General features: G+C 40.3%; 1 protein-coding gene across 1 annotated transcript in view; it reads right to left on the reverse strand.

Annotated features, from left to right (window-relative positions):
• The window catches only part of LOC112404271 (probable cation-transporting ATPase 13A5), a 77,749-nt gene that overhangs the window by 41,908 nt on the left and 11,689 nt on the right, over nucleotides 1-24,152 (reverse strand). The window contains 9 exon segments of the mRNA XM_024752101.1: nucleotides 2,857-2,985; nucleotides 3,944-4,009; nucleotides 5,382-5,388; nucleotides 12,829-12,871; nucleotides 12,873-12,958; nucleotides 15,803-15,872; nucleotides 22,373-22,453; nucleotides 22,558-22,621; nucleotides 22,838-22,913. Coding sequence (XP_024607869.1) covers nucleotides 2,857-2,985; nucleotides 3,944-4,009; nucleotides 5,382-5,388; nucleotides 12,829-12,871; nucleotides 12,873-12,958; nucleotides 15,803-15,872; nucleotides 22,373-22,453; nucleotides 22,558-22,621; nucleotides 22,838-22,913 — 622 coding nt within the window.

The following is a 24,152-nucleotide window of genomic DNA, read 5'->3' on the forward strand; positions in this document are numbered from 1 at the left end:
TATGTAAAATGCTAGCTAAGTGCCTCGTACATATACATACAAGAACTAAGAAAAATTAGCTATTGTTACCAAGAGAAAATTGCCCCTCAGTAAGGCAATAAGGTATTCCCTTATGCCTCTTGACCCCTCCGTGAGGAGCTAAATCTTGAAGGGGATCACTGTCTCGGGAGGCAGAAATAAAAGACAGAGGACTAGCTTTTGAGTTTCAAAAGTCGTTCATAAATTTGATAATGGATTTTAGCGACCACCTGAGAGTGAGAACAAAGCTTTTCTGTTCACCATGCCTTTCCTCTACTACTTTCCTAACCAAACCAAACCAAACCAAACAAAACCCTGGACTGGGAGTTGGAAGAAAATCTAAAGGAAACTTAGATATCGTGTGTCTTTGAGAGAAGGGGCCTAGACGAAATTAGGATATGGAAACATTCTAGAAGTGTGTAGAAACCGAGAGCAACTTCACCTGGGTCTGCCTCCTTTTCCAGGTAGATAGGCCCTGGATGCTTCCCAAGGTCCATGTGGTGTGAGGCAACAGAAAGAGGAGTGAGCCCCAGACCAGATGCCCCTCAGCAGTGCCTTATGCAACTTCTGTAGCCAGACCAGAGTCGGAGGTCCTGCTAATTGATGGGGACGCCTGACTTGTACCAGATACTTCGTGCCGCATACTTTCAAGGGTGGCCAAATTTGGAGCCAAAATAAAAATGAAGTGTAAAATAAAGTTATGTTTCTTGCACAGCCGAGCTCATGACAATAGGATGAGGTTATGAAGGTGAGCAGGAAAAATCCCACACTGGGTATGTGCTATGAATGGGAATAACCAGGAGAGAGGAAAAGGTGATGAAACACAAAGGCAGTGGCTGAACCCACCCTCAAATCATCGTCCTCACGCCTATGGTCCCTCGTGTCTGAAAGCCAATGCCACCTCCAACTCTGACTTTTCTCTCACTAACTGAGCAACCCTGGTCTCTTTTCACCTCAGTTTCCTTATCTGTAAATGGGGTATTATAATAGTTCCTAGTCTAATTTGTTTTATGTTACAATGAAGTGAGGTATAAAAGTTGCTTCTAAAAATATAAATTGCTATAGAGATGTTAGGAGTATTTGCTATTCTTCCTACATAAATAAAGACTTCTGTATATGCAAAGGACTATTTTTGCACATAGGGAACTACCTGAGTCACATTTGTGGACACATGCCCAGAAATACAGTTGTAGTTTCAGGAATCTAACCCTAACCTGATTGCTCAATCAGGATCCTTTCCACAAATACATACGTGAGTGAGAGGATCTAGGCAGGATGTGTAAGAAAGTATTCAGAGCGTGTTGGCACTTAGATCTATTTCAAGAAGTTAAAGAGAAAGAAATAGATGTATTTCCATTTCATGTGTCTGTTTCTAAAATTGACTTGATCAGTACTTAGGTTACATATATATAAATGCTGGTGACCTTATGTTTCCTGAAATAGACCCTCAGAAAAACCACTGACCATTTGAGGTCATTTTAGGTCAACTTTGCACATCTGTTAAAAGGCGGTATTTTTGCCATTCCTACTTCTCTGAGACACTCTGAGTTTTCATGAGAATCAGGACAAGAACGGTCGCCCAGGTCAGCAGACCCAGGGGAGTAAACCCTGCTGTGTGTCCTCCCCTGTTTTCTCACTGCCATTCTCTGTGTCGCCGTGAGGGATGCTGTTCTTGGTTGGCAGCCTGCTGGGAATACGAGACAATTGCTGCCTCTGAGTGAAGAGCACAGTTTTCTCGGGTTTGAGGTTTATACTTAGGGTACGATGGCAACATTCTGGATGAAAGATATGATCAGTATGCAAATTCTCATCACTGCCATTACAAGGCAGTTTGATTTTAACACATTAAAAGGGTATTTTGTAATTATACTGAACATATTTATGCTTACTACATTTTCCTGCCTCAATTTTAATTTAAGCAGACCCATTTTTTTCATGTGAAATCTACTTGTTTCGAACAATTTAAGAATAGAGAATGCCTCTCTTTATGTTCAGGTGATGTTAAAAAAGTTTTGTGCGTGTGTGGGTTTTTTTTTTTTCCTGTCTTTACACCGTTTGGAAACAGAAAAGTGCAATAATCTGCAAGCACAGTAGGCCAATACTTTCTATTTCTGTGGTGCCATATAGTTTCTCCTTCTCTCATTAAGATGCCCTGTGTATTTTCTTTTTCGCCTGAAGAATATTTTATAAATAGTGCCTTACTAATTACCCAAATTCAAATGGACTGTACAAAGTACAAATGAGGACAAGGATAGTTCAAACCATAACTAGAAAACCAGTCTTTTCTGCTCAGTGAGATCAACTGGAAACATGATTCTAGAGAACAGAACTATTTTATTGCCTTTCTGGAATGTTCAACTCAACCTCCTTCCCACTGAAAGCTGGGGCTTGGTTTTCCATCTACAGAGTACAGGGCTGGATAAAATCTCTATTTCCTGCCAATTGTGAGGTGATGGTTTTAGGCTGTGCTTTGTTTGTACAGGAGTATAAATTATCCGTATATTTAGGAAGAGACTGTGCATCAAACAGTATGAGGTTCTGACACTCCTCTGAACTCAGGGCACCCTATTCATCCCAGTCATCAGGCAATTAATTGATCCCATGTTGTAGAAGTCTTTTCTTCTAGTTTCGTGTGTCTTGTGGCTTGATTCCTATATCCTTAAACATTTCCTGTTTGCATATATGGTTTCCATCTGCATGAATAGTCTGGGTGTGTCTTCCTCATCTATCTCTCAATACCTTAGCCTTGGTATAAAGCAGGTAAGTGTACACTGAACTGCTTTGCTCATCTGGCCTGGCTGTTGGAAGGAAAGAGGAAGCATCGTGATAACTGCCTACCCGTGAGCATGCCTTCATGCACCACACAGCTTCCATCGATCAGAGCAGCATCGCATGGCAATGAAAGTTTTCCTGGAAAAATAAGAATATCTCCGGGAACCAAGAGACGGGACTCTAGCTCCTGCAAACCTATATAATGGCAAAGTTTACATGACTAGCTGAACTTTTCCTGTTTATACTTAACAATTAAAACAACTGAGAACTCTTATCAACTTGTTGGCCAAGAGCTACCCTTGCATGCTCACCTGCTCCAGCCCCTTTCCATTCCACTGCGGATTCCCAGAGAACCAGGATTAGGGAATTGATACCCGGGCCATGGCAAAGGATTTGCTCAGCAACAAGTGTCCCATCTTGATCTTAGTGCCTGAGACAGCGCTCTGCCCACCGAAGGCACTCGGTGGCATTGGTCAATGAAGGAATGCCCCTTTGCTGTTTCTTACTCTCTGTGGTTGGGTTCCTGACCGTCCTCCCCATTCCCCCCACACCCCGTAGCACAATCTGTTCTTGGATTGGGGCCTATGTAAACACTCCAGACAACTTCTGCTGCCCAGGAGTGCAGCTACTCGTTGCTGAGAGTCATGGCCACCCCAGCCCAGGCTAACTCAGAGCCAATGCCAAATGTCCAGCCAACCATCTATAAGCCTTATGCAGGCCTGGGTTCCAGATAACAGATTGAAATATACGATGCAAGGTCTGTTTGGGATCGTTAGTAGGGGAAATCACAAAGCCTTAAGAAGGCTTACCCAGTAACATTCCAGTAAGTGAAATATGGAGGACAGAAGGAATTTGAAATAAATCAGACATTGGACAGACATGGTTCAATCAGGGCTGGGACCAGGGTGAGGCATGCCAGGTACGTAGGGTACAGAATTCAACGAGGGGCTCACTCAGGCTCCCGCAGGTACAGGCCAGCATTCTCATGACCTTGCCTCCTTAAAGTTTGCATCTATGGTGCCTCGTTTACCTCACCTTAGCTCCAGTCCTCAGTTTAATGAGAAAAAACTTTTTCTCCTTGACCAATAAAACAAATGAGACTGACTCCACTCTGAATACCAGGATGCTGGCGACGGCAGGACCCATCACTTACCTTTGCCTTTTACAATGATTGTAACCTGGACTTTGTTGTGATCCTCCACAAGGTTGTGCAGCTTAACTTTGCTACAAATTCAAAGTCAGTGTTTAAATATCTAATATTTCCATATCCGGAAAACCACCTGATCTGAATACAGTAAATGCTGAACCTACTGTCACAGCCAAACTGACTCTGGGGAAAGACTCAAGTCTACTTTCCATGCTCCCGTTCCCCCCCCTCAACGCTTACTTCACTCAACTCCCTACTTACAGCAGCAAATATGCTCATTAGTTTAATGCTATTTCAATCCCAAGAAAGATGATGGACAGTCACTGCCACATGGACTCAAGCCAAGGAACCGAGACTTCCTTTCTTGAGGATGCATGATTAGACTGAAGAAAAGCAACGAGACCACTCCCGTTCTCTGTGCCTCTGTTACCCTGTCCGTAGAAAGCAAAGCTGAGTATGAACTGGAAGTGGCTTTCCATTGTAAGAGCCTGTGAATATTTAGGTTGTATTTTGATCATAAGTGGAACAACCATTGCCTCCTTTATGAACTGGTGGGTTTTCACATTGGATAATTCTGCAGACTGGAGTCATGTTGTTCCGTTTGGAATCCTGGTGCTACCACTTATGAGTTATTTAGCCTGTATAACTCCCTTTTCCTCATCCAAAGGTGGAGATAATAGCAGTATCTTTTTTTTTTTTTTTTTTTTTTTTTATTTTAAGTTACTTAAGGCTTATCTTATTTTACTTAACCCTTTGGATAGTATTCATTACTATAGTAAGAGCTCAGTGAGTGTCGATGATTAATAAGAAAGTTGTTGTTAAAAAACAAAACAAAACAGTTGTCTGAGTACATCAGCTGGAAAAATTCACTTGAGGTGGAATTCACTGAGATAGGACCCTGACAAAGCAGAGGAAATGGAAGCACCCTGGAGAAGTGGAGGAAGCATCTGCTAGAATGACTTAGGGGACAGGAAAACGGAGGTGAGAAGGGATGTGGTCCACAGAGTTCTCTAAACTGACTGTCAGGGGCGCCACGAGCCAGAGGGAGTACAAAGCTGGACCAGCCGAGGCAACCCTGGAAAGCACTGCCCCTCTCTGCATGGATGTCAGTTACTCAGATAACTCTAAGTAGAAGAGGTCTGAATACTGTCAACATGGTTAGACACAGCTTAACATAATTCAAATGTAAAACGTCTTTTTAGATGTTAAATTATTTTTATCTGTTTTGTTGATGATGTCTAATGTTATAAATCTCATCAGGCTTAGACAAGCATTCCAACACAGTTATGCATCTTTCCTCTCGAGAGAACACAATGAGTTCGGTGTTAATATTTATATAGAACTATTTATTATTTACTTCAGTTTTGCATGAAAAGCTAAACTTCAATTATTTGGACCAGTTGAGTGGAAGAAGTGATATTGGGCACATATTCATCGCCCTAACTTGACTCCTTGAGGCTCGCCTGTTGGGGCATTCATTTAAATGGTGGGGGACAGTGAGAAAGCGGTTTGTGGTGGGTCAGGCTTACCCACTAGCTAGCCAGATACCCATACATAAGACATTTCACCTTATACGTTAGCCGCTTCCTTTGTAAACAGACAACATTGAACTGGATTATTCGCAACTTCCCTTCAAGCTCTAAAATGACATGATTTATTTTGCATATCAGAGATTTATTCAAAACCCCCAAGGCTTCATAGAAGAAATACCCAGAGTATAACAAATGACTCAAATTATTATTTTTAAACAGTTTAGAACTTGATTCAGTCACCATGTGCCAGGTGCTATTTTAGGCACTTGGAATGGATGGCTTGCTTTTTTTTTAATCCTCAAGATAATTCTATGATGAAAATGCTATATCACCTCCAAAGTACATATAGCAAAGCAAAAACAAAAAAAAACAGGGGCTTGAAAATGTTAAAGTAACTTGCCCACAATCATTTTCTTACTAAGTATTAAAGTCAAAATAAAACCAGGTTCATCCGACTCTAAAGGCTTTTCTGTTGATGAATATGTTCTCTGAAAGTGCTTGAAAGCAGCTTTTGCCCTTTAAGAAGATAAACATCTTTCCTTACAAATTTCTTTAAGTTATTTTCTTGCTTAGCAAACTCTCTTAGTCAATGTCATACAATTTCAACTTAGCTTAAAAGGATGATAACACATTTGGAAGTGAGGTATGAGTTAATAGTGCTTGACTGTAATTCTCAAAACTCACGATGGCGTAAAGCTGGATTTGTTCATCAGGCTCAGCATTCTGCGCAAACTGCCGTGCTTCTGTGCCTTCACTCGAGCTATTCCCTGGGATGTTTACCCCTGTTTTCTACTAGCCAACTCTTTCTAATCCTTCACATAAAGTCCTGCTCAAATGTCATCTCCTCTCCATAAGTCCTTAACACCCCCAGGAAGAATTAATTGCCCTGCTCACTGTGTTTCCACCTGTACTAGTGTATAGATCCCACTCCATTAGAGCTGTCTGTTTTCTTGTCAGGTCTCCCCTCTAAGTCAGGAGGTTCAAGGATGAGGCTATGTATTTATCTGTATCCCCTGTGGTGTATCACGTAGTAGATCCTCAGCAAATATTTATTTAATTGAACTGAATTATTCTATTTCTCCCAGCAACACTACAGTAGGATAATATAAGCATCCTCTTTGAGCGAATGTACTCAGAAACTCTACAAACACAGGTTTCTATGACAACCAACCAGCTAGGAGAAAGCCAGCTCTGTGATGCTTGCCATGATTTCGAAGCTCGCTGCCTGATTTTCATTAGGCCCCCTCTGCTTTCTCCAGTCCCTGTTCGGTGGGACCAGGATCTGTTTCCAAGGCTAATTTGCATACTGTTATTATTTGGCATCTGTTGCTGTGTGTCCTTGTGTTTGCTCTGGCTGGATTTCCTCCAGAGATGAGTAATGAGGGCATTAACTCAGGTGTCTCTTGAGCCCAGCTCAGTCCTGAATGAGGCCAGATACTCTCCGTGCTATTGCCAGCAGCCGCCCGTGGAGCCAGTACAGTTCCATGGAAATGCAACTAAGTGCCAAGGTTTGCACTCATACCTGCACCAAACGTGGTAGAAAGGGACTGTACTGCAACGGGGTGCTTCTTGGCTTAGGCAGGGTTAACCTCTCTGTGCGACATGAATTGGGGCTAGAGTAGGTGCATGATAAGTGGGATAAGATGTCTTATCCCACTTCTGCCAACACTTCCCCTCCTGCAATTCTCAAAAGCATGTATTTATTTAGCATGATTTGGAGATGGCAGTAGATGCTCTTTCTTCCCTTCCTGCCAGCCCTCCTCCCCAAATCTGCTTTTCGTTCTAAAATTATTGAAACCTCATCTACTGCCACAGGAAGCTCACAGGTTACTTTGAGATTTTGCTCAATGGCACAGCGACCTGACTTGGAGTCAGGAAACCTGGGATTAAGGTCTGCAGCTGCCGTTCCTGGGTGAGTGTGAGCAGGTCACTTTACACCCCTGATTGGCCCTGTCCCTCCCTCTCCGGTGATGGGAGGATATATCATATGTGTATCATTTCACAGCTTGCCAAGCCTCATACAAGCACATTCATTATAAATGTCAGAGTCCATTGCAAATTGTAGTGCTAAACAGATATTAGTTGTTGAGGACTTGTGGTTTAAACTGCAAAGATACAGTTTCAGGAAACTGGCCCATTTTGCATAGTGTTACAAGATGCCTTGCAGGTTGGGTCAGCTAAGGTTTTATTAACAAATGCTAACTGCTAATGGAATTAGTGTCATCATTTCAAAGAAGTCTTTTGCAATATTGCCATCAAGTCTGAAATTCTCGTGCCAGTCATTATTTTGAGTAAAGGCATTCAGGGATTCTTTAAGGTGTGGAATCTGCATGTTTAAATTCCATTAAGGACTTTAAAATAAATATTAAGAAAATTACAAATAGAAAAAAAAGAATATCCAGTTTTGGAAGAGGAAAACTTTATAAGCAAAACTAGAAACCCAGAAGCCATAAAGAGAAAGAAACATATTTAACTAGACATATTTTATAAATCTAGCAAAAGTCAAGCTCAAGAGAAAAAAGACTAAAAAATAAAACTTTTTCACCTATATGATGGATATAAACAGACAGTAAATAAAAATGCAAATCTCTTTTAGACAATGGAAAGTGTGTGTCTAATCTCACTAGCAGTCAGGGAAATGTAAATTAAAACATCAATGAGATGCAATTAAAAAAAAGTATTAGATTGAAATTTTTAAATGTCAAGCTATAACACCTAATGCTGGTGAGGATCTGGGAAAATGAATATTCTCATATGTTGCTGATAGGAGAATGAATTATTTCATTTGGGGAAAATAATATTACAGTATTTATTAATATCCAACACATACATATCTTTTGATTCAGCAGCCTGGTTTTGATTGTTTTGCTGAAAAAAGGGTTGCAAACACTAATATGTAAGGCTACCCTATATTGTAGTTATGTTTAATTCAACATATTTGCGGTGGCAAAAATTGGAGAAGAAACCCCTTATTTTCCATAAAGAGAAGAATATTTGAATAAATTATGGTATACTATGGAATATCACAGCATTATTTTTAAACATGATTTAGAATTATTTGTTTATAATGGTGGATGGCCATTATATATATTGTAAGGTGAAAAATGCAAGTTCCAGATAAACACACATAGGACAATTCTGTTTTGATAAAACAAATTAATAAATACCTAAATAAATCTCCATATAAACTTGTACTTCCGTGCATCTGATAGAGTAAAAAGAGTGAAAAATACGTTCAGCTGGTGATGACATGAATAAATAAATAAATAGATAGATTTGGGATCTTGGTGCTTGAATTTGCCTTTGGTGTGTTCCTCTGTAACAACAGCTGTTAATTAAGCCTTTAGAATGCATAACAATCACCTGTTATGAAACTGTTAAAAAGTGTAAATTCCTCTTATTCTGTAGATATTTTGATTTAAGGTAAGAGTTTAGGAACTCAGGAATCTCAAGTAATTTTCTCACTGGAACATTGCCCTCTGGCCTATAGAATCAAACCTAACTTTTGCTACAACACTTCCCCTACTCCTCCACTGGAATTTCTAAATTTATTTGGGGTTTCCTTAAAGAAAGATACCTGAGTTCCAAGTGAAGACATGGGCATTGTAAAGGAATTTTAAAAGAGACACTGAAATTTGTCATAAAGATACAGATGGATACTGTGTAGGACAGAGACAATATCTAAGTCAGGGGACATAGGTGGAAACATGCTAGGGGAGCATAATGTATCAAACAGTAGCACCACATTTCCTTGGGACAAATTGACTGCAAGTAACAGAAACTTGTTAGGCTGCTTTAAGCAGAGGATGAGAATATATGAGGATGCAGGGATGTCTTAGGAAGGAACCGAAGGGTAGGAAGTACAGCCAAGTGTCCCAAGGAAGTTTCCTGAACAGGAACAGAAAACGCTGTGAGGAACAGGTGACTCTGTCTCTGCTGGACTGTGTATTGCTCACCTCTGTGTCTCACTGTGTATTTGGTTCACTCTTTTCCTCTCTTTCTCTGCAGAAGTTTTTTTTTCTTTGCTTGTCCATACACAGGGATCAAAAGTGGCCACCCTGGTCCTGGCTATACGTCATTTTTCAGATCATTTTCCTAACAGAGTATGACCAGCACCTTCAAGGCTTTATTCCAGGATCTCAGGCAAAAAGATATGTTGCCATCACGCCTGTTGATGGATTGGCTTCCACTGGTTGGGTGCCCCCTGTTCCAACTAGCTGTGCCAGTGGAAGGAGAAAGCCACATGGAACAAACCAGTTGTGGGCTGTCAGCTCTGGGCTCTGGGTACACCCAGTTTTCAGAGGAGAGGAGTAGTGGTGGAGCACTGCCCCCAGAATATGTGTATTTAGTTCCATACTTGTCTGAGAATAGGAGACTGGGAAGAGTAACCCAAGTTCCTGGGTCCGGCCCCCAGTAAAGTCCATCTGTACTTCATGATCTTGGGTTTCGTGAGCTACTGGTGCATATTTATAATCCATATCCCTTTTGTGATTAAGGGAGTTTAAACAGGTTTCTATTATTTGTCCACATCCTGACTGAGTAGTCTATGTGGCTAGTTAGTCCAAAATTAATAGGGTCTTGTAGGAATTGACTCCAGTCTCCAAAATGTGCTCCCACATTCCCAGTGGCCAGAAAGTTTCTTATTAGTGTTTTAAAGTTTCCAAGAGCCCTTTTTTCATGCCTTATTGGTGGCCCTGGCAAAATGATAGAAGCCTAAAAAAGGTGGGACCTAAAGAGACAGAGTTTAACCTCCACTATTTACAGCTGAGGAAAGTGAGTCCAGGGAGGAGAAAAGAGATCCCAGAGCCACACAATAAATGAGTCAGTGGTGGTTAGAAGCCCTGTCCTGGGATGTTCCTGTGCTACTTTCTTGTTCGAGTTATCCCTCCTCCCTTCAATCTCTGTGCCTCCTCCCATCTTTCCATAATCTACTTTCCCCACTCCAAGAACAGTAATAAAAACAGCAACAGCCATAACGGTAATAAAGGTAACATTTGATGAGTGCCTACTAGGTACCAGGAACACAAGTAATTCAGATGCATTGTTTCATTTACTTTTCTTGACTATAACATTGAACACAAACACACACACTCTTACAAATAAGGAAGGTGACCATTAAAGTGTCAAGTAACAAATAGTGTCAAGTAACACAAGTAGGAGTAGTGAGCGGGGAATTTTAACTTGACTAGATAAGATCTCCCTGCCAAAGTCCTCAGAGCATTCTGTATTTTTCCTCAGAACCCTGAGATGGTTTGCGATGATATACTCAGGTGATTGTGTGTCTATGTATTCCCAATAGAGGGAAGCACATGGGAGAAGACCCGTATTCACTGAGGTTTGACATCAGCCAGAAAGCATAGGAGTGGCTCGTAGGTATCAAATTAGATATTCTATTAAAACAAAGATTTCTCAAAACCCAGGAACTAGAAATTTGATATGGGGGCTTCACATTACATACCTCTATCAAATGACAAAGGTAAACGTTTGGGACATGATAATTTCTTTCCTATTGTGGCCGAGCAGAAAGTGCCAGATCTTTTATTGTCCTGGTGTTTATTTTCCTTCTTTTGTTCAAATGCTCAGAGTTCACCAGAAGGACAGTCACTCTACCCCCTGACTTGGCAGCCAGACAGAAAGGAATTGTCACCATCAGAGGCAGGTTACTGATCACTGTTAATATTTTTGTGATTTAAATTTGTTCATGAAGAAACGCACTAGGCACTAATTTTTTTTAAAAAAGAAAAAGCCAAGGGGGCTTCCCTGGTGGCGCAGTGGTTGGGAGTCCGCCTGCCGATGCAGGGGACACGGAATAAATAAATAAAACAAAGCCCTTCTAGTCCTCACTCTCTAGCTCAAAGTGTCTCCATTGACTTAACTTTTCATTTTTAGGTCCTGTTTTCTAACTCTTTAAATATATATTGCGTTTCTTTCATTTCTCATCAAACACTTCATAGCTCAAAATTTGTAGCATCTAAAACCAGACAAAAAGCCAATCTTAGATCTAATATTTGCTGAGTGACTGAAATAGAGTAAAAATAAAAGATCTCTTTCAGTTGGGCTTGTTTAAAAGCCTCCACATCTGCCTTACTGACATGGGCCCAGACTTTACTCTGCTGATAGCTAGAATTCATCTCTCCTCTCACACGTAGGTTTGACTTTCTTCCCCAGCTATGTGCTACTTTGGAAAGTGCTTTCTGCTAAGGAAATATTGCACGTGCAATAGAATTTCACTTATGAGGAGCCAGAAGCCCTGACTCCGTCACAAACCCACTTTATGACCTGAACAAGCTCCCTTGTTTGTTTCCCCTGGAAATCTTAGTTTCCTCTTCTCTAGATGAAGGACGAAGTTTGAGAAAACTAGGCGATTTCAACAGTTCAATAGAGTTGACAGGTGGATACAAGTACCATTGTTTCCTGTGTCTAAAAAGCCAATTTCACAGTCAAGTTTTCAAAAATATACAACAAATACAGTGAGACACCCTTTGGATGTTGCCTCATAATTTCGCCTGATGCATCTTTTTTTTTTTTTTAAAGAAGATGTTGGGGGTAGGAGTTTATTAATTAATTAATTAATTTTTGCGGTGTTGCGTCTTCATTTCTGTGCGAGGGCTTTCTCTAGTTGTGGCAAGCGGGGGCCGCTCTTCATCGCGGTGCGCGGGCCTCTCACTGTCGCGGCCTTTTTTGTTGCGGAGCACGGGCTGCAGATGTTCAGGCTCAGTAGTTGTGGCTCAGTGGCCTAGTTGCTCCACGGCATGTGGGATCTTCCCAGACTAGGGCTCAAACCCGTGTCCCCTGCATTGGCAGGCAGATTCTCAACCACTGCGCCACCAGGGAAGCCCTAGCCTGATGCATCTTAAGCAAAGTAGTAGAACATTTTCTAGAAAGATGTTGTGGGAAAATGAGATTCAGAAAGGCTGTGGTAAGTAATACTCAGCTAGATTCCACTTCTGAATGTGTTGGTATACCATTTATAAGACTGATTTTTTCTTTAAAAGGAGGATTTTAAATGGCTATAAGATGAACAGCGATGGTAAGAGAGACGGACAGGTACTATGCTGTCATCATTAATCCATCACTGTTTTCTTTCCCACCATGCTCAGACACAGCCTCAGAGTCCTTCTAAACACTGTATTCAGTGCAGCCATCAGTTGATAATCAGAGTTTGCAAAGATGTTTAAATCTACCTGGTATTCTTGAAGCCCTCCTCCTGAGGTCCCGTATTTAGTAAGCCCTTGCCTTTTCCCTTGTTATGACTTATGTTTAACAAAGCAACTCTTTGCTCTCAGTGGAAAGGCCATAGGTTTGGCTTCTTGTGCAGCTAGAAGCTAAATAGAATCCAGCTACGATTTCTGTTCTTACCTGTCGCAAATCGTACACGCTTAAGACAATGGAGAGAACAGATGATGATGGCCACTGAGTATTCGATGTAACCCTGAGACAGCCACAAAGTGAGGGTAAAGGCTTGAAACACGTAGCATAGATCTAAAACCTATGAAGGTATGAAAAGAGCATCTGGGTCACTTGCATGGACCATAGTGGCAGTCAAGATGATGTCATTTCTTTATAGATATTTTTCTTCCATTTTTACAGCAATAGAATTCACTTAGAACTCCATTAATTGCAGTAGAGACAATGTCAAGCACATAAAATGTGATATAGTAGAAGCAAATTTATTTTAAGCACTCAGAGCCATGCCCACAAATTGATCATTCTTATTTATTTTGAATTTTCAAAAATATTTGACCAATAACAAAATCTAACAATTTACATTTTTAAACAGATGTACCCACAATGGAGAAGACACATGATTCAGACTCTTTTAAAAACAAACTTCAATTTTGAACTTTTTTTTTTTAACATCTTTATTGGAGTATAATTGCTTTACAATGGTGTGTTAGTTTCTGCTTCACAACAAAATGAATCAGTTATGTATATACATATGTTCCCATATCTCTTCCCTCTTGCGTCTCCCTCTCTCCCACCCTCCCTATCCCACCCCTCCAGGCGGTCACAAAGCACCGAGCTGATCTCCCTGTGCCATGCGGCTGCTTCCCACTAGCTATCTACCTTACGTATATATGTCCATGCCTCTCTCTCGCTTTGTCACAGTTTACCCTTCCCCCTTTTTATTGCAGGTTTCTTTTTCATGCAATCACATGCTGCCAATGTAGTCAAGTTGTACAATGAAAATTAAAGATTCCACTTTTATCCAGGTCATTCATTTACAAATAACATACTCTCATGTCACAGGTCTTAGTAAGATCCTCTGAGAATCAGTCGAGTCAGCATGGACCTTCCCTTGAACAAAGAGGGAAGGTCCTACCCAGGGAAGGGAAACGTCTTATCCAAAGATGCAGTGAAAATCATGGGCAGAATTTGTCACCAGCCCCAAAGATGGTCATCCATGCAGGTATTTTTGGTCTGTTAATAATATCTTCAACTTTTAAAATTCCTTCAACTGTCCCCATTTTGGTCTTGCTGACTTCACTATTAATAATAATAGAAGAGAGGGCAAACCCCAGGGAGCTAGAGAAGGTCACATGACCTACACACAGCTTGAATAAAGAGTCCATCTGAGCAAAGCAAGGATTCTTTTCTTGGTGAAGTGCTCTTTATAATTATTATGAATTAGATGAAATAGTACCTAAAACCACTGCCACTTTTTCTTACCTCTACTTTCTATAATTCTCTAATATATTAAATAAACTTCTACCTTAGTCCTAAAAATGAACTGACATCTGGTTAATAAGTTAATAGGACACATCTTAAAAGTTTCTTAAACTCTTGGATATATTTTGTACATTAAAGAAGCTTGTGTTCCTTAACGTTTTTATAATTTCCGTTGCAACATGTTTTCTTACAAATTATAGCTCTTCTGTCTGCTTGGCATAAAATGCTTTAATTGTATATTACACATTTGAGATAATATGATTTTGAGTTTGTATAAACTCAGTAGAAAATTGGTTAAATACTTCTTGTAGAAGAAACAACACCATTTAATTTAGTTCCCTTATTCAATATTCTTTTGAAACCAAATGTGAAGACATAGTTTTACTTTTTTGTTTCTACTAAAGGCCTAATTCATAAGTGCCATAAAATATTAACACTCTTTTCAAAATAGACTAAATTGACACTTGAAAGAGTCTTTGGTAATTTGAAAATGTACTTGAATAAGATGTTTAAAAAGCATCCTGCTTTTTTAATAGTAAGAGAGATTGTGCATATGTGGAAGCATGGGGTATGGGGGAAATCTCAGTGCCTTCCAATCAATTTTGCTGTGAATCTAAGACTGCACTAAAAAAAAGTCTAATAAAAAATGTATTAAAAAAAATGGTCACGTTAAAAACCCAAATGACCATCTTTGTGGATTAGAAATAGACCAGAAACATGCAGCACTGAGGGGGGACTGATTGATCAGTCTGTTGGTTTTCATACAAGGACTGGAGATCAATGACTAGGAGCTCAATGCTAGGAGGAATAAGTGTCCCACAAGTGGCAGGGGACAAAACCAGGCTTGCCCCAGAGCAGAGGCTGAGAAAAGTCACAACCAGCAAGGGTTCACCAGCAGAGGGAGGAATAGGAGAGACAAGTTGGTGATGCAGCTGTGAATTTGGCCAAGCCCCAAGCTGGCTCGGGGACTGCATTGAACAGATCCCCAAGGGACAGAGCACAAACTCCCAACACAGGCCCTAGTTCTGAACTGGGGACACATGGGGACTAATAAGAACCACCAAAAAGGGAGAGTGAGCACAGAGAGGAAGAGAAATGGGAGAAGGGAAAGTCCCACCCAAGCTGAGCTTACCGAAAGCAATAACTTCGAAGCATACAGAGAAAATATTCTAAAACAAACAAACAAAAACACCAACCAAGGAAGAAGTCACTCTCAAGAAAATGGATATAATAGAGTGATAGAACAGTACGAAAAAGACCAAAATAATCCTTTTTCAATCCTCGAAGAGATCATGAAATAATAACAACCCTCCCCACTCCCCCCACCCATCACAACCACCATAAAACACTGAAAACAAAACGAACAAACAGGAGAGTATGAAACGGGAATCTGTCCCTCACACTGGGAAGGGGTTTGAATTTAAAACAAGTGGTTACTGAAAAGGACCAGTTAGAATTACTGGTATAAAATATATATATTTATTGAAATAATAATAAAAAAGAAAACCTCAATAGACAGGAAAGGCATAAACTAAAGTCACTGGGAATAACAAAAAAAAGTTGCACAAAACACAGACTTTCGTCTACATCGATTTCTTTGAGTACTAGAAAGAAAAAAGGAAAAAACAGGAGTTTATTTTCAAAAATAAATGAAAACAGTTACCTGTTTAACAAGCAGCTTCCACGTGGGTTGGATTTCGACCTCAATGGCATTTGACCCCCACACTAATCTTCTGTAGGAGATCGATCATCTGTTAGCATCACAGCTACATGCTCACACTAATAAGTGAGTACAGACCACACTAAGCAGGAGCCCCTTCTCTACCCTTCAGGGAATTTGTGTCTTCAATCAAAAATTAGCGTGCCACCAGTCAGAATGGCCATCATCAAAAAATCTAGAAACAATAAATGCTGGAGAGGGTGTGGAGAAAAGGGGACACTCTTGCACTGCTGGTGGGAATGTGAATTGGTTCAGCCACTATGGAGAACAGTATGGAGGTTCCTTAAAAAACTACAAATAGAACTACCATATGACCCAGCAATCCCACTACTGGGCATATACCCTGAGAAAACCAAAATTCAAAAAGAGTCATGTACCAAAATGTTCATTGCAGCTCTATTTACAATAGCCCGGAGATGGAAAGAACCTAAGTGCCCATCATCGGACGAATGGATAAAGAAGATGTGGCACATATACACAATGGAATATTACTCAGCCTTAAAAAGAAATGAAATTGAGCTATTTGTAATGAGATGGATAGACCTAGAGTCTGTCATACAGAGTGAAGTAAGTCAGAAAGACAAAGACAAATACCGTATGCTAACACATATATATGGAATTTAAGGGGAAAAAATGTCATGAAGAACCTAGGGATAAGACAGGAATAGAGGCGCAGACCTACTGGAGAACGGACTTAAGGATATGGGGAGGGGGAAGGGTGAGTTTTGACAGGGCGAGAGAGAGTCATGGACATATACACACTAACAAACGTAGTAAGGTAGATAGCTAGGGGGAAGCAGCCGCAAGGCACAGGGATATTAGCTCGGGGCTTTGGGACAGACTGGAGGGGTGGGAGGGGGAGAGTGGGAGGGAGGGAGACGCAAGAGGGAAGACACATGGGAGCACATGTATATGTATAGCTGATTCACTTTGTTATAAATCAGAAACTAACACACCATTGTAAAGCAATTATACCCCAATAAAGATGTTAAAAAAAAAAAAAATTAGCGTGCCAATCTCAAAATACTAATACATTTTAAAATGAAAGTTAGTACATGATGGACAAAGTTGTTTTTCTGGTTAAAATATATCTTAAGTACAGTACAACTTAAGAATCAAAATGAAATTAGAAAGGCATTTTGAGTTTTTTTAAAATATAATTTGATTATATTCTAAGAGCAGCTAAAAAGACACAGATATGAAGATATTCCTAGAATTCTCAGGCATTCTAGACTGCCCTTGATGTTGGAGATCATGTCTATCTTACCTTGGTATCTCCAACACCTAGGACAGGTCCTTAGCATATGAACTCAATGAATACATGAAGGAATGAGCCAATGAAGTGGAAGATGGCATATGGTCCTCACGGCTAACAACTTGTAAATCCACACATATGTACATTACAATAAGAAGCCCTCAGGGGGGGATAAATTAAGAGGTCGGGATTAGCATATGCACACCACTATTATATATAAAATAGAAAATCAGTGAGGATCTACTGTACAGCACAGGGAACTCTACTCAATACTCTGTAATAACCTATATGGGAAAAGAATCTGAAAAAGAATAGATATATGTACATGTATAACTAAATCACTTTGCTGTATGCCTGAAACGAACACAACATTGTACATAAACTATACTCCAATATAAAATAAAAATTTAAAAAAAGAAGCCTTCGTGTTTGCCTAGCAATTTACAATTTACAAAGTTCTTACAAAAGATTCTCTCATTTGATCATCACAATAGTCCAAAAGATGTGGTACATGTACACAATGGAATATTACTCAGCCATTAAAAAAGAATGAAATAACGCCATTTGCAGCAACATGGATGGACCTCCATGAGACCTGAGAGTCCTGTCTCACTGGCTTGAAGTCCTCAGAATGTCCGCCAAATAAACATAATTCTCAACTTTTAGGTTGTGCGTTCTTTCTTCAGTTGACAGCCGTGTTTGAATCGTAGACAGGCATGCCCCTTGCTGCTTCATCTATTCCACTGTCTCGTGCCAAAAAGTATTGCATGTTTAGGGAATTGTGTACTCATCTCAATCTCAGCACAAGCCAAGCAGAGTTTTCAGGGGCAGTGACCAATGGCTGAGCAACCGGAAGGAATATGAGGTTTGAAGCTGGGTCACATGAGCAAAGTTCCAAGGAACAAAGGAGATGACATGCCCTGACTTTAGAAATCTGACGAGCTGGCAGGGGAAAAAGAAGCCCTAGAATTATTCCAGGTGGCCTCACAAAACTAAATAGTCAGAATGAAATTAAGTAGACTTGCCTAATATTCAGAACCATTCATTAGGGGAATAATTGCTTCGGACGTAGAAGGTCCCTCTCCAAAGAGATTTCTTAACAGGGGAAGTTATGAAGGGCATTTCTGCACTGGCTATGAGCTGTGCTTGAAGGAGCACTGAGGTTTCTTGCAACCAGGAGATATTCGTAAACCTGCTGGAAGGTATTTCTGAAAAACCAAGCATGAATGACTAGGAATATTTTCTTTGGCGATGGTCTCTATCTCTTTTCAATTTGATGATTTGTTCATTCGTTCATCCATTTATCAATTTATTTACCAAATAATTGTTGAGAATATGTTTTCTGCTAGGCCCTTTAGGCTCCACATGGTGAAGACTAGGCTGGGAGTCCTCAAAGAGGCAGGAGGAGCATGTCAGAATCACTGGTGAGCATCTTCAAACTGCATGTGACTGCTCGGCTTCCATTCTGATAAGCCACCAATAGAGTCCTTGGCAGGAAGGGAAGCTTGTAGTTTTCCAAACAGTTAATACTAAGCCTGAGGATTCTGGCATGACCCATTTCCATGAACTGTGGAATTTTTAGGGAGCGGGTTTATTAGAGTTTGAAAAAAGTTCCCAGGTGATTTTGCTAGCTAATCCCTCACTCCCCTAACATACCCACTTTCTAAAGGAAGCGAGAGCTAAGAAATTCACAGATGCATAGAAACGGTACCCAATTTCTGGGATCTGGGTATGGTTGTAGAGTATAACACGTATGTTGGTCTTAGAGCCTTCCCATTAAAAACTAATAATAATAACAAGATAGGCATGTTTTGAGAAACTGCTTTCAGGGGAAAGAATCCCTATTTTAGCAGTACTTGAACCTGCTTCTATACTTTATAATTTGTAGAGAGAGGACCCGTTTTACAAATGACAAAAGTGATTTTCTTTTTTCACATTAGTTCTTATCTGTGATCTGTCTATTTCTTTCATTTCCTAAAGCACATTTTCAGATAACCTCAAGTTCTTGCAGGGTTTCATGCCCTATATGTGAGCTAAGTGAGGTGCTTCTCATCAGGTTTTTGGGGAAAGTGCCTGGAGCATTCCCAGGCATGAAGATCCAGAAAGCAGAGGACCAGGAGGGCATCTGGGGGGAGGTGGGGATGGAGAAATCCCAGGATCTCCAGAGAGACCCAGGACTTAGACTTACTCACGCTGCCATAAGGTTTTGCTCTGAAACAAGGCCTTAGAGTTAAGTGATTTTATACTTTGAGTGGATTCAGAGCCATAGTACCATGGGTTATATTTTTACATAAATTATTGACTTCTAACCAAATGCTAAGATTTGAGACAATCTCGTTGGATTCCAGAAGAATGAGTAAAGCCTGTCTCTTCTACTCCAACCAAACCCTCCTTGCTCTTTTTCTCAAAGAACTGATCTGATGGGTGAGTATCTATATGTGGGCTGTATTCTAAAGATGGAGCTTTCCAAGGGGAAAAGGTCATGGTCTATAGGCACAATTTCTTTTCTGACGTTTGCTTTGCACAAGACCTGAGGAGTAAGAGAAAAGGGTTTCGTAGCAGCCCTAAATCTCTTTCTCTCTCCCCCCGCCTTCCTCTTGCTTCTTTTTTCTCTCTCTTCTCCTGGAACAGCTTCCACCAGCTTGGAGCTGAAGCATTGATGGCAAATCCACCCTCTTTTGCTGCTGTCACTCAGATTTCTTTCCTTTGGTACTAACAGGCATGCCTTTTTTTCTCAGTGGTGTGACAAGTGTTGAGAATTAAGTTTGGTCCTACAGAATCACCAAGCCAATTATGAGTACCATTTTCACAGCTCCACATTCAGCAACGTCACACTGAAATCAGCCATGGTTGGAGTATTCCCATTAGAGACATTAGCAAACCTTAGCCACCAAAATTTTTTTCTTCTAGAGTTCTGGGTTACCAACAAGGCAATTGGTCTGGAGCTAACCCCTGATTAGGACATGCCTGGATCTCTACTGCCAGAAAGTTCTCCTTCAGGAGGCTAAATAAAGGAGGCAAAGGTAAATAAGCTAAATAAATGTGGGCTAAGTGAAAAGATGAAGGGTCACTCAACTTAAAAACTGTCCTAATAGGAAGACAGCTTGGATGAGGTAAGTGTGTATTTTCCATAGGGCCCTGTGTCCCTGCGGTAAGAGAATTACCCCAAGTGTCTATGGACCTGTCTGGGACAGGCACTAAGATGCGAAGCTGTGTTCGGTTCATGAATGAATGAAGGTAGGGGCAGGGAACCTCCTGGAATAATTTTCCTGCTTTCTTCCTGATGCCCTTGGCAATTTCTCTCCAGAGTAAAATGATCACAGCTGATGTCTTGATTTGCTTTTTGCTACAGGAAAGTGAGACTATGAACATCTGTGCATTTTTCTCTCTTTGCCTTGCTGCTATGAAGCCTGAAAGAGGAAGTTGTATTTAGATTTTGTGGCTTTTTATGATCAGAGATTTCTGTGTATCCCTCTTCCTTTATTTCTTTTACTGGGTCCTAGCTTTTCATGCAAGCAAGCTCGAATTGATTTAGGAAATTGATAAGCTGTCATTCAACCAACCAATCAATCACAATAAATTTTTGAAAAAAACATTTAGTCTTACACTAAAATATAAAAGGGAAAACTGGTGGGGGAGCGGGGGAATGCTCCATATTCTACTTGCTTTCTTTACTCTCCAAAGAGAAAAACCCACAAAATAAAATGTGACTCTGTGATTCTAAGTAGATTGTCTCCTCTAGTCTTCATATTTGGGAAACTATATTCTGTGTCTTGCTTATTAGATTGTCAAGTTCTTTTCTGTGTGGACCAGATTTAAATTTAATTATGTATGATGTTTACTAAAGATTGGCACTTGATAAATAAGGACAAACATGAGGTAGCTACACGGATGGGAAATCTTTCCTGTGGAAACGGTTTCCTAGGCAGAGTATATCTATATTTATCAACTAGTTTTCCTAAATAGGTCAATCCTTTAAATGTCCTGTGCTTAATGCTATTAAAGCAATATGTTTTTAATGACTTTGAAAACTTCTTGTATTTCAGTGTTTTAAGCATTGTATCTGAAATCTTATATAATGATACCATCTCTAAGGCACTTTGTAATATTGTCATAATCTAGATGCCTGGTTCATTTTGCATAGCGTTCAGACAGAGGGAAGACTTGAAAACAATAACAGATCAGTAGCTCGCAGGCTTGGTGTGAATACAAATTATGGGGGTGCTTGCTAAAAATGCAGTTTCTTTTCTTACCACTACCCCAGCTTCTACCTACTAAATCAGAATTATGGAGGAGAACCCAAGAACCTGTATTTTAAGTACGAGATTGCTTCTTAGCTTGAGAATTTTTGTTTCTGACTAACTGTGAAGATGGTCAGGCAGATCCTTCTTCTTGTCCCTAAAACTGGGCAAGAAATGAAGGTGATTATTAAGATTCCTGGGAAGGCTTGCAATGGTTTACTTTCAGTCACCAGGATTCGCCATTTCAAATTACAGATGAGGGAAGCAGGGACTCTAGGTCACTGTGAGTTAACAAGCAGCCTAAGAATTTCCTGTGTTACTATTATACTATGAGTTTCTAATCTATTGGCATCCATAGATCTCATTCTCATAATTGTACCACTATTCTTTGTCTCTCTTTCCTTCCAGTCAGTTAATGTCTCTGAGACGATGACTAAGTCTTATTTATCCTTAGATCCCTTGTGCCTTGCGAAATGCCTGACATATTAGAGTTTAGTTCACAGATCAATGAATGCATTTACTTATTCATTCCTTCCACACATATCTATTGAGCTTCTACCATGAATCAGGCACTGTTCTAGGTTCTGTTAATAACAGTGGTGAATGACACAATTAACTGAGCAAACAAAATCCTTCTCTCCAGGGCTGGTTCTCCATAGTAAAATGCAATCATCATATTGTCTTTCTGTCTCTCAGAGGATTTGGAGGATTAAGATACTGATGTTTATGAAATGACTCAAGAATTTTTGAGGAAAGAAAAGACAACACAGAGAATACTGTTCTATAATCCTGAGAGAAAAGACCAAATGTTATTTGCTTGTACTGTTCTTTCAGTCTTTTCTTTTTAATTAGTGTGCTTAAGATGAGAATAATTTACGACATCTCTCTGATGCCAGTAAATGAGCTGGGGTTATATGAAGCTGATGAAACATTATGTCAACAATTCACTGATCATAAGCGATGTGGTATCTCCATTTCTGCTGGCAGAGTTTACTCCAGCAGTACCACAAACCCCACCTGACCTCTTGTTCTCCACAGGTCAGACCCAGTCCAAACGTATGATGGATGTTGTAGCAGGTGTTGCTATCTTCCAGCAACCTAGGGTGTGGTCAGGACAGGAACCGTACTTCAGTTCATGGTACTTAACAAATCAGTGTTCTTCCCGTAGATCCTGATGAGTGCTGAGGAAAATTCGGACTTACCCAACTTTCTGAAACCTCTTCTCCAAGTGGTTCCAAACATACCTGATTTTTGCACTTGGATACACTGCAAATGCAATTACAAATGTAATAGAAAAGTTGTCATTCACAAAGTAAAGCCCATCAGGGGAGGTGAGGGTTGTCTATTACATGCAGCTCTCACTTTCCTTGATACGTAGCTGTAATTCCCAGCCCAGCAGTGTGATTTTCAGAACTTTCATCCAATAAATACATTATTTTCTTGTAACAAAAACATGCCGTAACATTGTACTCTTAAAATCACTTACTTTTAATTCTGGCTTCAGTATGGCTTGGTTTATGACAGAGTGGAAATGCAGGTTCTCAGCCTCACCCCAAACCTACTGGATCCAATATTCAGCAGTCTCTGTTTTAAAGATCCCTCCAGGTAATTCTGATTTGGACTAAAATTTAAGAACCACTGTGCTAGGGAATAAAGAGAAAGATACACTTTGCAAGAAACTTTATATCTAGAAAATAGTTTCCAGCTATCTTAAAATCACACCTTGATGTTTAAAATGTATAATTTCCTCAAAATACATATTTCTGAAAAACTGAACAATCATTCCCATGTTATGTCTTTAAGCGTTATAACACGGACAGCCACTGCTCATGTAATGGCTAAGGGCTCTCACAACGAGCCTGACATGGTAGAAATTTCTCCAGGCTGATGTGGAGGAAATGCCCTTCATTCCTGAGACAAAATAAGACATAGCAAATAGACGGCAGAGATAGTTTTGCCATCTCCTATTTGTGGACGGGGAAACTTAAATAGAGGAGGATCCACTCTGGAATGCTGGCCATCACAGGCTGTGCAATAGATGAAACACAGAAGGACACGCACCGTTGTCCTTAGCAAAATAGTGTCTGCCTCTTGCAAGGAGCATGGGATACAGTTGGCCCATACCCTCCACTGCGGCTTCCAGTAAAATAACAGGAGAAGGACCCCACAGGTCAGCACGGATGTTATGAGGCAGAGAGCTCTGTGTAGATTCTGGGTCTGGTAACCAAACACCTCCTGCAGAGTAAATAAAAGATTTACTCTATTTTTTTCCCACATAAAAACGCATTCTGTTCCAAGACACACAAACTTTAGATTCAGGGGTTGGTTGAGAAAGAAATCTAGTTTTGGCTGGTTGAATCAGATTGATTGCATACAGCTGTCAGCTGATATAATTTTTAAAAGTTCCAGGAAGGACTCATTTTGCTACCTTGGCACATGGAACTAAAACATTAGGAGCAAGGAATGGACAGACTTATTTGGTTCTAAATACTCATAAGAGTCACCTCAGATTTATAAAATACTTCATGTTTTGGATCAGATTTACTTCTTTTAGATGTAAGGTTTTAACACATATATATGGAATTTAAGGGGAAAAAAATGTCATGAAGAACCTAGGGGTAAGACAGGAATAAAGACGCAGACCTACTGGAAAACAGACTTGAGGATATGGGGAGGGAGAAGGGTGAGCTTTGACAGGGCGAGAGAGAGTCATGGACATATACACACTAACAAACGTAGTAAGGTAGATAGCTGGGGGGAAGCAGCCGCAAGGCACAGGGATATTAGCTCGGGGCTT

Source organism: Neophocaena asiaeorientalis, unplaced genomic scaffold, assembly GCF_003031525.2.
Source record: "Neophocaena asiaeorientalis asiaeorientalis breed wild unplaced genomic scaffold, Neophocaena_asiaeorientalis_V1.1 scaffold293, whole genome shotgun sequence".
NCBI classification, from domain to species: Eukaryota; Metazoa; Chordata; class Mammalia; order Artiodactyla; family Phocoenidae; genus Neophocaena; species Neophocaena asiaeorientalis.